At 41.0% G+C, this 16,880-nt stretch overlaps 1 protein-coding gene across 1 annotated transcript in view; it reads right to left on the reverse strand.

The window, feature by feature from the left end:
• Window positions 1-16,880, reverse strand: part of csmd2 (CUB and Sushi multiple domains 2) — a 280,093-nt gene that overhangs the window by 80,778 nt on the left and 182,435 nt on the right. Inside the window, exons 27-33 of the mRNA XM_085446711.1 lie at window positions 16,296-16,422; window positions 8,148-8,350; window positions 7,765-7,956; window positions 6,178-6,316; window positions 5,772-5,959; window positions 2,160-2,354; window positions 1,298-1,414 (exon numbers count right to left, since the gene is read on the reverse strand). Coding sequence (XP_085302837.1) covers window positions 1,298-1,414; window positions 2,160-2,354; window positions 5,772-5,959; window positions 6,178-6,316; window positions 7,765-7,956; window positions 8,148-8,350; window positions 16,296-16,422 — 1,161 coding nt within the window. The remainder of the gene's footprint in view (window positions 1-1,297; window positions 1,415-2,159; window positions 2,355-5,771; window positions 5,960-6,177; window positions 6,317-7,764; window positions 7,957-8,147; window positions 8,351-16,295; window positions 16,423-16,880) is intronic.

A 16,880-nucleotide genomic window follows, 5' to 3' on the forward strand; every position in this document is an offset into this window, starting at 1 on the left:
AGCCTCATCTTCAGCGATTCCCATTATTTGTGCATCCTCTTCATCTGCGTCTCTGATAAGAGAACCCAGTCATTGCGGCAACACCCACCCTGTCCTCTGCATTGAAGAAAATAGCCTATCATTAGCATTAGTGCATCAGCCTAATGAGAAGTGGCAAGAATGGAGGCGAGAGCATTTGTGGCTCATCACGACAAAGTGAGTTGCCTTGGGCCTCGCTGTCATTTTCCAAGAAAATGCAAATGTGGACTTTAATTATTTCAATTTCCTTTCTCGCTTTGATTCGGCCGAGCGAAATACGCTGCCGACAGGTTCCAAGAAGGATAGGTGCCCGGTCGTTTTGGAGCAGAGCCGGACCTCTGAATGAGCGTCATGACCTCAATATTCAAAAGACTGGGGTGAAGTAGCCAGAAGCCAAACACATGCCCGCCACTGCTTTTTTGGTGTAATTTAACAATGATAGGACGTGAGCTTGCCCCTCGAGAGGCTTGGTGCTGATAACTCATTAAGGAGCCAGAGGGAAGAGAAGAGGAAGCAGGAGATAAAAGGAGAGCAAGACAGAGCGCCCGAGATAGAAAGTGAAACGGAGCGGCATCCCGAGCAGGCAAGTGAAACATGTTTAAATCTGAATATACGTGCTTGTGCTGTGTTGTGTTCCTCTTCCCACACCCTTTGCTTTCTGAATAAATTCCCGCTCTTACAGTATGGCATCACATATTGGAAGAAAACTGTGACCTTTAAGAAGGAAATGCCAAAAAGCTGCAAAATTTCGGAAACACTGGATCTAATTATATTTCGGTGGATGCGTGCCTCTGACTGACGTGTTATATGACTAGTGTATAAGCTGGTGATTAAATTGCTCTTCCACAGTGATGTAAAAAAGTATGTGTAGCAATGAGACCGATGAATATAGGGACTATCAATCACTCTGTGATTTTAAAAATAAAAAACATTTGGTGAGGACTGAAAGAGGATGGGAGCTTTTACAAGTTTGACACAAACTTTCTCTCTCTGGTGCAGCTTTCGCTAAAAATATTTAGTTATGGGAAAAAAATCTCAAGTGTTTTTCTTTTTATTCTCTTGCCTTCAGCCTTGAAAAATATGTATAACTCAGTGAGGTACTTGAGCACTGTTTGAGCCTGATAAGGAATTATTATTATTATTTTTTTTTGGCATTACAGAAAAAAATTCATCTTAATTAAGCACCAATAATTAACCACCTTTATACACCGGCACAAAAACACACAATAAAACATCTGCCAGGAAGAGTGTAAAAGAACGCTCTCACTTCTTGGCTTACCGTAATCTTTGGGCACGACTACAGAGTACAAACAGGTTCGTGCGCTGCTGTAGTTACCGGGGTAACCAGGAGACAAGACCACTCCCTCTGAACCAGTGTACTGTCCACCACATAGAGCTGCAAAAAGACATAAATGAGAAATGAAAAAGAGACGACCAAAAAAAAAAGGAAAGGACAAGGCAAACATGACAGGAAGGTCCACAGCCAGAAGTGGAAGATTCCATTTCTCTCCCCCCTCCTCCTACCTTTCCATCCCCTCTGTTCCATCACTCCTAAATTACTTTTCTTGTCTGATTGGGCTTTCAGTGGAAGATGTCCCCAGTGATTGTCACAGTGAAATTGCAATGTTTTCCAAGTGTCCGTCTGGGTTAGCCTGGGCGTGCTGAGACCCGGATTGCTTCTACTGGTTAAACCCCCCCAAAAAATGCTCAGCACACGCTTGTACCCTGAACCCTTGTTTCCCCACGTGTGAAAATCTGCATGGTATGAGCTTGTCTTCCACCTGGCATACAACTAAAGCTTCACACTGTGAGGGCCATACGATTCTGTGGTGTCAGGGATCTTTCACGAGCTCTCCCGGGGGGTGAACTAGTGAGCTAGTCGTGTCATGGGAATATCAGAGAGCAGTTCCGCTGTGAGCGTGAGGAGAATATATGCAAAATAAGCAGCACTCTTTAAATTAAAGCTGCACTTGCACAACTATTAATGTTAGCAAAACCCACACAGCTTTGCACATACACCTGTAGGACACTGCTCTATGGGAAAAATAGCCTAATTGTATAGACATGTTTACACGTGACAAATCTATAGGCGCTGATGTGGTTTGTGTTCCTAACAACCGTCTCCAGATGTCAGTGTTTACCAATGCAGATGGGTTTGGGTTTGTTCCAGCTCGGCTTGCCATCCACCCCCATGATGCAAGTGAGCGTTGGGTCTCCCTCTAGTGTGTAGCCACTGTCGCAGTGGTAGGTGACGGTGGAGCCCAGCTTGAGATTGGTGCCCACCCGTGTCCCATTGCGCACCAGGCCGGGCTCAAAGCAAGACTCCCTAGGGTTCTCTGCAGAGAGAGGTAACGCAGTGGAAAATCAGTGACAGAAGTGAGCAGGCGTTGTTATTTCATGAAAGGATTTTTTTTTCCCTGCATCCAGCTGTAGCTGTGATACTGGAACAGAAGCTGTTTTCTGCCTAAGGTTACTGATACACTTGGATTTCGAACTTCCCTTCCTCCTTTGTGGCTGCGTTTGCTTTCACCCCCGCCCCACCATTTCCTGCAACTCTGTGCTTTCCTCTGTCAGTAAATATATCTCACTGACTGACTGCCACTTTTCTCTCTAGCCCTTGACGGTGGCCTCTCATCTGTGGCTGCTGGGGTATGTATGGCTGTGGAGAAAGACAGGCAGCTGATTGAGAGTGGCATGGCTCTGGCCCAAGGTCTGCTGACTGCACATAACCGCCTCTCAACCAACGCTTCGCTGTGCAGTCAACTAGAGAAGACAATGCACATACGCAAGCTTTCTTTGTCGAAGACACACACACACCTACACTCGTACCCTGCCAAACTTCACTTGCACAAAACCTGCAACCGACCACACACATCAATCATCACTTCTGAGATCATAAGAAAGATGTCTTGCTCAATTTACCATCGCATTGTTCTCAGGTGGAAAATGTACACGTGAGTGGAGGCCTGTCAATTTGTCACACTTCACACCTTTACTGCTAAAATAAACACGGGGGGAAAAATGCCCAAAGCAATTTAATTCAATCTTAAAACCCAGTCCACTTTCCCAGCAAACTTTAATATTTGATGACTTACACCCAGCGTAGGAAGGTGAGTCAACTGTTTTCTCATTAGGGAAATTTCAACTGACACTTGAGTGTCTGACAGAATATATGTTCAAGAACCTGAGCTGCGTCAAAGGAGCTAGCTGAGTGCAAACTTTAAACAGGGAACACTGTAACAATGTTCATATAGCAGAAGCATTTCTTAAAAAAGGTTCACTGGGAGGTCAACAAAAAAAGACTAACCCACATTAAAATGAGTCCCAGAGCTGACAAAAATGTAACATTCTTCTTGTATTTTATTGCTTCACTGAAAATAATCAAAGCATGACACCTTTATATTTTAAGAACTTTTGGCCTCCTTATATCATCTTGCACTTAAAGATTTATATTTCGCATTGTACACCAAGTACTTTAAAAAAGTTTCTTCATTTCCATTTAATACTTGTACAGCTGCTGTTATTGTGTATATATATATTTATATTTCTTCATACATTCTTATATATTTCTATATTGTGTATTTTGTTGTATTTTCAACTTTAATTTATATATTTTATCTTATTCTTTCCCAGTTAAATTTACCCTTCATTCTAATTTGTGTTGTACAGTTATTTCATTTTTAACTTTAATTTTTATATTTTATTTTATTTTATTCCTTCCTAGTTAAATTTACCCTTTTTAATTTTCATATTTATTTCCCATCTTATTCATAGCCTTTTCTTTTATCTTTAGGTCACGAGCAGTTGTATAAGCATTTCACTGCATATCGTACTGTGTATGACTGTGTATGTGACAAATAAAATTTGAATTTGAATTTGATTTGATTTGAAGTACATGGTGTATTAGATCAAATTTCTAATTCATTGATGACAAAATTAGACACACAGGAAATAAATGTTGAATTTCTAAGCTGAAAGTTGGGGAACTAATGATATCACAGAGTGCTAGGGCCAGGTATGTCTGCTGACTGCCACTACCTGTTCTAAACAAGGGTTATTTAGCCATGAACCTTGTTTTGATATGTCATGAAAAGAAATATATATATATTGGTGGTGAAAACATCTTTCAACGATAAGAAAGATGTCAGCTAGGACACCCTGCCCTCACCCTCGACAAAAATACCCCAAGCTTTTGGGGCTGAAGGGTAAAAATGATGGACATGAAAAGAGACAGCGGAGCTGTGATAGATATAGTAGGCATTAGGAAAGGGCCGGCCCTTGGCACAAGCTGGTCTGTAAATAAAATGAGCTGATTTAACAAGCCTTGACCCTGATTTACAGATGTGAGTGAAGATGTGAGAAACGCATCGTCTGTTTTTTCCATTTTATTGTTGTGTTTTTAAAGGAGACATTTAGTGGTAAATTGGAAGAGAGCCCAAGATTTGATGAAGGTGTTGGATTAGAGAAATAATGTGCATGTTCCATACCTGAGCCACATTTAAATGTGGCTCAGGTATGGAAAGTCTTTGAGTCCACATATTTCCCTGGAGAGCCAATGTGAAAAGCGTAAAAGACCTAATCAAAGGATGCCTGAGACAAGAAAACAGAAAGACATAAAGACTGCTCAGTGAAGAGGCTGACAGCACCTCGGGCGCATTTTGTAATATGATTTTCAGGGCCGGGTTGACCAAATGCCGGATCGGGCCAACTCGTCGACGTGCTGTCTTCTCACCAACCAGACCCGAACTCGCAGCCAAACGCGCTTTTGTGCCATGTTGTTTGTCTGAAACCGAGGAGGTAATTTATGTATTATTTGGTTATGGTTCATTAGTGTGGAGAATTGGAAGTGGGGCGAGGGAGTTTTTCGAAGCCACACACTGGGTCCATCTGCTCTACCAGATTGGCCATACAATATCACACACTGCAGTGAATGTTGCTGGGAGTGAGTTAAGGGGTAGACTCTGTAACGCTGTCTTGCCGAAACATTGTTTCTCACTTCATTTAAGGACAGTTTGCCAATGAGTTGGAGGGCTGCGGCGCATAAACAGGTAGAGTTCTCAAATCAGTCGACTGCTTGTACATCAAATCCTATCTGAGCGCGAGCCAAGAAACGGGAAGCTTTGGGGTCAATGTGGAATTGGTTAAGTGTCTGATACCTTAAACAACTCTAATTGAGGTAGGGAGACTTAGGAAGATTTAACACTGCTCTCTCAAGCAAAGCCCCTAACATAGATGCTGTGTCTAATTTAGAGCTTCCTCAGCATCTGTGTATTTGCTAGGAAGTGAGGTAGTCCCCTACAAGGCTGAAACAAAAATGCAGAACAAACAGATGTGCAACACAATCCTTAAACCAAGTGGCCCTCTGTGACCACTCGTGAACAGATACATTTGGGTCCCCTGAACAATGTGCTGCGGTCAACCGTGCTTAGACATGACACAACAAAATGCTGTTTGCTCCAGTCTATCAGAGGCCCTTAGTGCAGCTGCACTGATCACGAGCCGACAGTTGTTTGTTTTCAGAATTCCTGCTAGGAGGCGCACGTTAATAATGACACCCAATCAGGTGCGCAACCTTCTTGAAATCTGCTGTTTTGTTCACAATTATAAGATGCTGGATGTGGAAAAAAAGAAGCCAAAATGAACACTTTAATTCTAATGGAAATGCAAAAAAGACAAAAAAACTCTTTCTCCCAGCGTCACTGTTTTTTATCCAATTAACCAAATACTGCATTGCTTTAAGAAAAGACATGTACCTGTGTACTGCAGCACAAATCCATTGCTGCTGAGAGAGGCGTCGCTGCGGAAAGCCAAGAAGAGCGTGTTGGAGCTGCTCTCAATGCGATCGGGAACATCTGTGCCATAAAAGCTACCCAACAAGGGGCTGAGGGAGTCCGGTCCATCATAGATGTGCAAAAAGTCATAACTTGGCTCCAAGCTGAACCTGGTTAAAGAGAATAACATTAAAAATATAATCACATAACTGCTGCTTAGATAGGCTGCGAGTAAGGTAACATAGCTTTACTAGGATGACTTTGAAAATAAAATGTGAAAAGTGGAAAAGGTTAAAAGATCAACTGAAGCATAAATCCCCCCCTCTGTTGAAAAGTCAAAACATATGCGTTGACATTTTTTCCTTTTTCTTTTCTACTGAATGCTTACTGGTTGAAGGTCAGAGAGATGACATAGTCCTGTGTGACAGTAACTGTCCAGTCACACTCTCGTCCGTGAGGATACGGTTCAGGATAGTCTGGAGACAGAATCAGCCCACTAGGACCTGTCAGGTTCCCGCCACATGGAGCTATGACAAGGAAGAAATCTATTACAGTTCACTGCAGTCGAGGAGCAAACAGCAGTGGCATCTGGACAGCAACTGAACTGCTATCAAACAACAGAGCTGATCTCAGTTTATCTTAAGATGCTGGAATCTTTTATTTTTCATTGCATAGATGTGTGTTTCATTTTGTTTGAGAACTCACTGATAAGTGTTCTTCTTAGCATTTATTGTTGGGTAAGACCAACACATTTCTAGTATGAGCCTCCATCATCCCAGTTAAAAACAAATAAACAACAAATATGATCAAAACAGAGGACACACAATTGTATGGTGTATACTGCAAGTGAACCTCAAATAAACTATATATAGATTACAACTACATGATGCTGCCAAACAAAAAGAGTTTATATAAGTGAGGAAAATATGCAATGTTTAAGCTGGAAGAAGGATGAATCAGAAGTCCTATTAAGTAGTTAAAATAGCCTGCAGGAAACAACTCAACAGTAAATCTTCTTTAAGCCTTTTGGACTTTGATAGCCTGGATCTATATAATGTTTTTTTCCCTGCGATTGTGCTGATGGCTGATTATAGCCAAAAAGAGTTTGTTGTTCTCAAAATAAATACTTATCAGTGAGTGTTGGGATTGTGTCTGATCACCAAGTGTCCCTACGCTTTGGAATCTGACAAACTGCTAACTTTAAATTTTTATTTTTCTAATGTTTTGCACAAGCAAAGTGACAACTTATAATGAAAATCAATTTGAAAAACAAACGAAAAACTTACTGGTCAAAAATTGCCCTAAAACAACACAGCTACATAGCTGTAAGAACCTCAGCTCGTACTCCATGTGCTGTGCAGCTTCCCCACAGGACGTTGGAGCAGCAGTTGATTGATCTAACTGAAACCTAGCTAATGCACACAGATGTTCTCTTACCTCATTCTCACCTGTGTCAGAAGTGTCCGATTGTTCGCCAAAAATGATCTAATTAAGCTAAGTGCTAATTAAATAAGGCAGCTAATCACAAGCTCTTAATTGCTATTGTTAATGACTTCACACTGTTTAGCAGAGAACCACGTGCGATAATATATTAACACAAAGACTGTACAAAGAGTGTAGGTCTGACTGAGAGGTCTGTGTTGTTATTGAGGAACAGGATAATCAGATCTCTCTGTCTGCCGCAGTGACTTCAGTAAATGTCGAGGGAACATGGCAATCAGGTTTGCCACTTAAGATTCACTTAAGGAGTCTGTTAAGTAATCGAGTTAGGAATCTGTATTCTCTACCTGTTCTACAAAAGTCAGGCCAGTAAGAGGAGATATACAGTAGACTGTATTAGGCAGGCGGCAGGAAATAATACGACTATAATAAAATACGAGGAGCCTCAGTCTTAGCACTTGCACAGCAGTAGTAAAGCTGTGATCCTCATCCATACAGGCTTTCGTAATACGGATGGGGTTATGTTGTAGAGTACCTGTGCATGTAGGAGGGTCTGGCTGCCAGAAGAAGCGACCATTGATTTCAGTGCAGGTGATCCTGTTGGCCCCCTGCAGGATGTAACCCGGATCACACTGGAACACCACATGGTCTCCGGGTTCCCTGCTGTCGCCACCGCGGGTCCCATTAGTAGGCATGCCTGGGTCATTGCAGGAGGTTGCAGTAGACACTGAAGGATCAAAGAAAGGCTCAGTGAGTGAAAGAGTATTTAATGGCGCACGATTAGAAGATGAAAAGAGGGTATTATTGTCATCTCCTGCAGTGAAATGTGTGAGAGCTGAAACTGGTCCCACCCAGTCATGTTCATTTAACTTTCCCATCACTTCCTATCATCCTTCCCCCCCCCTCTCTCTCTCTCACCAGAAAACTGAAGAGCGAAGCCTTGTTTGCTGGTGAAGAAGTCTGTGGTGAACTGCAGGTTGATAGTGTTAAAGGTGCTGTGGACGTCTTGGGGCAGCACTGAGCCACTTAGCTCCCTCAGCAGGACACCTCCATCCTGGGGCCCATCCCAGATCCGAAGCACATCATGGACCTCTTCCGTGTGGAAAACCAGGAAATGAAGACTGAAAAACAAAAACCCAAAAAAACAAACAAACAAAAAAAAAACAGACTTCAGAGGCACTGACAGTTGATGGATGAGTCTTTGTGATGAAATTAATGGAAAGCAACCTCAGACAAAAAAAAATACACAAAACACCTCTGAAAAAAAGAAGAAGAAAACCCTTATATGTTACAACCCACATGTCCTTCTGATGGAGGGAAGACAAGAAAGGACTGCAATTGTTTTTCAATACATATTAAGAAAAAATTACCCCTATGATAAAGCAACAGGTATAACGTCCGCATTTTCTAAAATGCAATGATGCGTCTGAAGACGACCAGGAGAAATAAACGGATTACCTCAAACCGTATATGTTAAAGAATCAAATTACAACAGCTAATGTGATTAAAGGAGGCAATGACAATAGAGGAAAGACAAAAACACAGTTAAGGTCAAGTGTAAACGAGGGAAACAAATAACTTTTTAAAATGAATCACTGACGCCGGATCCAGAGCATTCAAGGGATGTTCCACAATGTCAGTCAAACAGATACATCTGCCACAGCATTTAATAGTTTCAGTCTAGACATCAGAAAGATGATGCTGTCAAAATATCTACCCTTCACTTTGGCTTAGACAGCTGTCAGCCAGCTGGTGGTCCGATGGATGTGAAAAGCACTATAGCGTGCGGTACGTTTGTGCCTGTTTGTAAGTGCGGTAGCCTCGACTGTGCCGTGATTCATAATGACGCATAGTTTGCAGTGACTGCGTGTACGTTAGATTTTGGACAATCTGTGGAGGAGTAAAAGGGCACAAAGTAGTGCAAGCTAGATCAGATGGCATTTGTTGACTTTGCAGCTTTACCCTGCAAGAGAGACTCAAACGTGTATTTATGATCATTTAAATTGTTGCTTTGATTTTTTCTTCTCTCGCTCTGAAACACACTGCTGTCTGGCAAGCCTTCAAAATAGGTGACTATAAAGTAATGAGGATGTGCTAAACTGTTGTGCTGACACAGAATAAAAGCATTTATCGCACAGTTTATTTGTCTTCTAATGCGCTGCAGCAATAGAAACACAGTCTCTAATGTTGCTTCAAGCGCACTACTTATACAAATTCACCGATACACCTTCAATAAGAGCTCGGATGTGCACAGGCCAGAGGCTACCCGCACATGTGCCGTTTGTGTTTGTTTGTGTGTGGATATAAGTTATGGTGCAAAAATGTCAGAAAATACTAAATGGTGGTGCAAAACTTTAGCGGGAAATTAACTTGAAAATCCACCAGAAAAAACAACTTTATGCTAATTCTCTAACAAACATTTTGGACCGAGGCAAATTCCTGACACTTCCCCTCATGTTTCAATAATTATAGCATTAATGCAAAGCAAACAGCTGCATTCTGAAGTTAAAGTTATTGGAATATAATGCTTATGCTGCACTTAAGTTCATTTGTTTTAAAGAAAACAATTTGTAGAGGTGTGTATATTTCTGTTTTGTGAAGAATCTTACGCGAGCTTTAAATTTCTATAAATTTTACCAGTGCTCACTTTTTAAAGAAAAAAAAAATCTGTGACTTGAATGGTAATCTGTTTCCCAGTATCCTGTGAATGCTGGGGATCATGGTACTTCATGTGCTTTTACTATTCTCATGGCTTTACACACAGACCCACACAGAGCCTTGAGGTATAGATGATGCAGAGGAGAAACAGCAACCCACTGATATGTCGGGTTTAGCAACAAGTTCCCACCGTTTCTGCATAATTGGTGTCAGACTCCGATTCCCATACTGTCTGATGTGTGAGCAGCAGCCAGAGGCTACCCGCACAATGTGCCGTGTGTGTCTGTGTGTGTGTGTGTGGATACTGTACGTAACCTACTTGACAAGTGCTGTCGCAATGCTTGTGAAAGAAGTGCACATAAAACAAACATGTGCAGACAGGCGGACCAGTAAATACTCACATAAGTGAACACCGATAGCTATTTTAAAGGACACGCAGCATTACATAGTCTTACATAAGCTTTGATGCTTTTTACACAGATACGAACACACGGACGTAAACCTGCTACATTTATCAGGCGCACTGGAGCCTTTGTGAGTAATGTGATATAATACTCTCGGATTAAAATGCTATAAATCCTGATGCACATGTCACTTATTTTTACACCACTGTCTGCTAATGGTAAAAACACTTATTGTTGGCATGGCTCTTAGAAAATTGTGAGTTTCTTCTCCTAAATGTACCACTCTAATCTATCACTAAAGTTATAAACTTTAGTGATAGAATTTCTGAGATTTTTCTCAGAATCTGCTAAAGGATCATAATATGCCTCAATGCTGAATAGTGAAAAGTAAAGTTGCACAAGGATTTTTCACTGGCAAATCCTAGTTATGAGCTTCTTTTTGTTTGTGACCTTCATCAGAACTTTTGGGCTTAGCACCACACATGAATAAATATTGGTATGGCATCACATTCACAACACAACCTTTCCTATGATAAGAAACTGGAATAAATATCATTCCTTCTCATGGTATTCATTTCCCTGCTAATCTTTCTGTTTCTGTTAGAGTCAAACCTTTACATTTTTATTAACGCTAAACAAAAAAAGAAAGAAGAAAAAAAAGACCTCTTTAGGCTGCTGCCACTGCAAACAAAAGTCTGATGAAACAGATCTCAAACTTTCAGTGGTTTGAATCAAAACGTGGGTGTAAGTGTGACCTTTTTTTTTTAAATCAACTCCTGCTGAAGAGCACTTGAGCAGGACAATTGACTCTGAAGTGCAGCAGCACAAGAAAGCGACTCTCCTTGACAGCTCACAGGTGTAAGTAAGCAAACCTTTTGCACATGCCACAATTGCGATGATCTACTGAAGCATTTCTCACATGACCCTAAGCGTCATTATATTTGTAGTAGTTCGAGTGTTGCTCTGCTAATATTCCGCATGCTGACTATTCCCTTCACTTTAAGCAAACAAAGACTGTGTTAAAAGGTCTCCATCCTGGTCATGTACGTGCCTCTGGCAGTTAGATGCTTGTTATGCAAATGCTGTTATGAAACCCTCAGGTACTATGATCCACTTACGCTCCACCTCCCCATACTTTAGACAGGAGATGCTGAAATGTTTCACTGAATTTGCCAGATTGAATAAATGAATAAAACCAAAAAAATATTTTTTCTTCAAATATATGTATGGGCATCTGCCTTCTTGTTCTTGTGTGTGTGTACTGAGACAATATTGATTTTGTGCTTGAGCATAATGGTTTTTTTGGGAGTGGGGGATTTGCCTAATCCAGAATGTCAGAATCAAGCACAAGTCACGTGTTGGACCAACTCACGTGTAGAAGAATCTCATGCCTTAAGTCAACCAAGCTGTTTAATAGCATTGTTCTCGATTTCCAGATGTGTGTGTTAAATAAAAGAAGGAATGGTGTGTGGAAAGACAGAGGTGTAATGAAACAAGGAGCAAACACACGATCAATGTTAATCATTGCTGGGTTGCTGGAAGAAGAGAATACTAGCAGGAGAATAAGAAGTTGATGGCAAGCAAAGGAAGCTCTGGATATAAGGATGAGCAGTTGAATTGATAGGATGGACGTTGGGGTGCATGTCGGGATAACTGGTTTCTTTTATAGAGCATCTGAATACCGCATCTTTTTTTCTGAATCAGGAATGAACACTCACATGTGAGGGATGCGAAGAGAGTGACATCTAGAATACAGAAAGAGAGTAAGAGTCCTGCAGGACGATTGTAAGAACACATGCTGACATTAGAGCTCTCAGAAGAACACGTGCAAGACCATTGAGAATGTACTCGTCTTTTAAAGAACCAATCCTCCTGGCAGGCATTTTTCTTTGACTATTCCCTGATTATTATTTTTTTTTCAGAGGGACCAGGACCAGGAAGACAAATGTTACTTTCCAACTAGGAAGCAAGCCTCCCCACTTAACTCAAGTACTTTGCGGGGGTTGGGGCGGGAGTGAGGTACAAGAAAGATGAATGAAGCAACATATTGAGAAAAGTGGGTATTACAGTTTATCTCGCTAAGGAAAAGGAAATTTGGATCTCTGCGTGCAGTTAACGTTTTGTGGAATCACAGAGAACCATGTTTTGAAGTTTACGGTGAGGGGTCTCCTTTTACACTCAGTCCCCTCTTAGCAAGATAAAATGGTTCAATCAAGTGTCAGAGGAATCGCCGCGAGGAGACGAGATGGAGAAGAGAAGGATGGAAGAGATTTCTTAGGTCTCTTTTGATTCTTCCTTAACTATTTTGTATTCATATGATAGAAATAGAGAGTGTCGAGAATCTCTCATATGAATACAAAACAGTCTAGCTGCAATCAAAAGTCCTGTGGGGAGTCTTCAGAGTAGGTGCATGCGTGCATGAAGATGATAAATAAGTAAGTATGTGCGGATGTGTATGGATATGTGTGGTGTGAAGGGAATGACAAAGAAAAGAGATGTAGAGCAAACACACTCCTGCAACTCTTTTTTTAAAACTAATTGAGAGCGTGTGTATAAAGCAAATGTCACAGTGAAAGCTAACCTCATCAATAAGTGTAAATGTGGCCTCTGTGGGACTGTCCCTGTGGGATCATTCATCAGGATGGAGACGCATTTATACAGCAGGCTTTAAAAAAGACGGAACAAACGAGACAGTGCGGTCGGCATCTCTTCGCCGGCTGGACACCTGAAAAACTCTGCGGTCACGGCGATCTTTGTCCAGTTCATTTACTGTGAGGCACATGATGTAATAGCATGTAAGCAGTGTTATCATGCAGAAGAAAGTAAGGTTGCAATTATTCTTAGGCAGGAAAAGGTATGAAAGACATTGGAAAATGAATCAGTGAGATAAAAGCAGAGGCTGAAGACCCCCCCCCCCCAAAAAAAAAAAAAAAACCCACCTCATGGTACCCAGCCTGTTATCATTCCCATTTCGTCATCGTTCTGGCATCTTATAGACAAGCGCAAAGTGTCCTTTGGTATTGATGCCTTGATGTGGTGAGTTTATGGTAATGGTGAGGTGACAGGTTTGTCACTCTAAACTCACATATGGATGCTTGTAAAGTGGGTAAGTGTCATGGTTACACTGTGAAAGAGCATTATTGACTAAGAAGACTTATCTTTTTGTCTCCAGCAGTGCAGAGGTTGGTGCACCAACACCAAATAATAGCTTGTGTTATCACTGACGCCAAATCCTTCTGCTCACATACATGTTGTGAAATCAGTACCATGTCACCCCAACAGAGCACTTTGCTCTCAGACTGCAGGCTTGCTTGTGGTTCCTCGGGTATTTAAAAGTAGGAGACAGACCTTTCAGACCCTCTTCTGTGTAAAGGTTAGGACACCCCTACTTTTAAGATTAGGCTTCAAACGTTCCTTTTTGATAAAGCTTATAGTTAGGGCTGGATCAGGTGAGACTGAACCTTCCCTTAGTTATGTTGCAATAGGCATCGACTGCTGGGGGTTTGCCATGATTTACTGTTTCTTCTTTTTTCACCACTTTTCACTCTTTGTGTGTATACACCACTCTGCATTTAATCATGAGTTATTACTAATCTCCACAACATATCTTTTGTCCTGTCTTCCTCCCATCAACCCCAACTGGAATCGACAGATGGCTGCCCTTCTCCGAGTCTGAGTATGTCGGAAGATTCTCCCCGTTAAAAGGGAGTTTTTCCTCCCCACTGTCACCAAATGCTTGCTCATAGCAGCTTGCCTGATTGTTTTTTTTTCTGTATTATTGTAGGGTCTTTACCTTATAATACAAAGTGCCTAGAGGTGACCGTTGTTGTGATGTGATGCTGTAAATAAGACTGAATTCAACTGAATTGAATTGAATTGACAGAACTGCAATATTTGATGCAGGGGGATGAGGCTGACCACATTTATTTTCTTCTCAGATTTATCCTTTATTCCAATTATAGCACTGATGCCTTGCGAACAGTTAAAACCAAGTTCAATATCATAAATACAAATTAGAGTATATGTTTTCTTACTGAACACTGTGTTTAAGATGAACATTTACAGCTTCGTTGTTAAGTTTACTATGTGGTCTGCAGCAGTAACCACTGAATGTTACCTCAGTAAAATGGCTCATTGCCTCCCTTATCATCGCAGTTCATTTGATCTTGTTATTATCTCTTCATGCCTATAATCCACTCTTTGCTTCCTACCTATATTTTAATTCCATCAATGTCCCCAGGTAACCTTGTCTCTAGGCTGTATATATGTAAGCGGTCACTCAGCACAACTTCTGGTCTCTCACACATACTCAGTACAGTTTGATTAGTGTGCTACCTTCAGCTACACCACATGATACACAAGGAATCCCTGGGCTAATGCATTGCAAATTCCTCTCAATAATGAATTTCATGCGTAGGATCAAAGACATGAGCCAGAGCATACCTTCTAGAGGAATGCCAGGGAGCCAGAGGAAGGGACGACACTAATGAACCTAAACTAGCAATCATGAGGGACCTGGGAATGTCAGATGTTCAAGATATGCAGCGGCATTCAGGCATACACAAATCTACGATGACGACATGCCGAACATGTCTTTTTAAAGACATGTTTGCATTGTTTGGGATGGAAAATAGATATGAATCAGACACTAACCAAACAAAAACACAGAAGTCCTGAAACAAGGAAGAGTGGCACGATTAAAAGTGACGCATTAAAAGGATTAACACTACGGCAAAACCTCTGCTGTTGTGTTTGGGTGAGTGTTGTTGTCTATATTTGTGACTAGATATTACTCCTCATCAGTTATGATTTATGTCAGTTCAAGTATACTGGAATACAGAGGCACACATCAAATAACAGTGTAGTGCATATATAAAGATGCATTAGGCATCATATACATTATTAGGATTAGTATGAGATCTTGTAGTGGAAGTTTATCCAATTAGTGATAAGAGATCATAGATCTCCCACTTGAACCTTTTTATTGTGTACCTATGGATTTAGGGGATTCTCCCAGAGGCTGAAGTACACTGTGCCATGAGGCTTACACGATTATTTTATCAGATTTAATTGATGCTCCATCACAGCACACTGATCCAGTTATCCAGTGCTATTCTGAATAAATGATAAATTTCTATACCATTCAATATATCTATACCATTGTATGTATGTATATAATACACACACACACACACACACACACACACACAAACATATATGTGTGTATATACAATTTTAAGACTTGGCAAGGACCAGATTATTTTTTTACCCTGAGATATAAAACCTTAGAATTTATAGAAAATGCACTTTCTTTTTACCATGACCATGGCTTTAACATCCTAATGACCTCATCATGTGTAAAATGTTTTGTTGTGACACTGCAGGCTCAAAAGAACTCAGTAAACTCTTGCGCAATCTTACATTTATAAGAACACAAATTGAGTGATTAAACAAACACACAGAAGCCTGAAGGTGTTTTTCCTTCCTCCAAGGGCAAGAGTAATGGCTACGTATTGAATTAAGGAGGTAAGACGAGGTGAGGCGAGGTAAAGAAGAGCAAATAGTTTCATTAACAGACTGACAACACCAGGGGGTGAAACGATGAAAATACTGAATATAAACTTAAGTTTCTATTGATCAAAAGTGCAAAAGTGTCAAACAAGGAATGTATCAAAACCAATACAACCTGCAAGATCTCTCAAAAACTCAGAGCGCTTGACTTGCTTTTTTTTTGTAGTCTGACATCTTTAGACTCAGAGGACGCATTTCCTTTCAACCAGTTGTAACTCAGCTGTTGGCCAACAGTAGCTCACTGAAGATTGATTACACAGCAGCCTGTGAAAGTGATGAATACCACTGCAAAAGGGGGCTGGGCTAAATTGGAAGTATATTGAAAGGTGGTAGATTGAACGAAAGCCTGTAAAAAACAATGTAATCAGAAAACTAGACTGAGAGCAAAAAAAAAAAAAAAAAAAAAAAAGAAACCAAGGACTGTTGTTCAGACCTTATAGTGCTTCCTGGGGCCGCCTCGATGGTCCACATGCAGTGCAGGTTGTGCTCGTATGGTGCCGGGTAGCCCGGAGAGAGGATACGACCGGAAGGCTCGTCTTTGATGGTCCCCCCACACTCGGCTGAAAAGTAGAGTGAAAGCAGCGAGGGGGAATAAAAGAAGTTAATAATGATTGCTACAACAAAGGTTAGCATACTTAACAGACCAAAAGTTGCATTACTGCACTTCCAGTAAAGTACAGCTCATCGCTTCCCTCTCATCATTATTAATTATTGACATAGCAGTCAAATCCTCCAATGTGACAGACTCCATCATGTAGTTAGAAATTTGAATGATAGGAGGGAGAGCGGCCAACTCAATACACTCTGTGTCTCTTTGGCTCAGCAAAGGCAATTCACCATCTTAACCGTGATCTCATCTTTGAAAGCTGATGGAATTATTGACTGAACAACACAATATTCAATTCATCATACTCCAGTTCACTGCCACTTTTAAGGAAGTGTGAAGAGTGTCAAACAAAAGTATAGGTGCGCAACACGATAGGCTGTGAATGACTTGCTCATCAGATGAGTGCCATTG

The sequence above is a fragment of the Copadichromis virginalis genome, linkage group LG22 (assembly GCF_057382275.1).
Source record: "Copadichromis virginalis isolate Kocher_CV1m ecotype Utaka linkage group LG22, C_Virginalis_male_GT1.1, whole genome shotgun sequence".
NCBI classification, from domain to species: Eukaryota; Metazoa; Chordata; class Actinopteri; order Cichliformes; family Cichlidae; genus Copadichromis; species Copadichromis virginalis.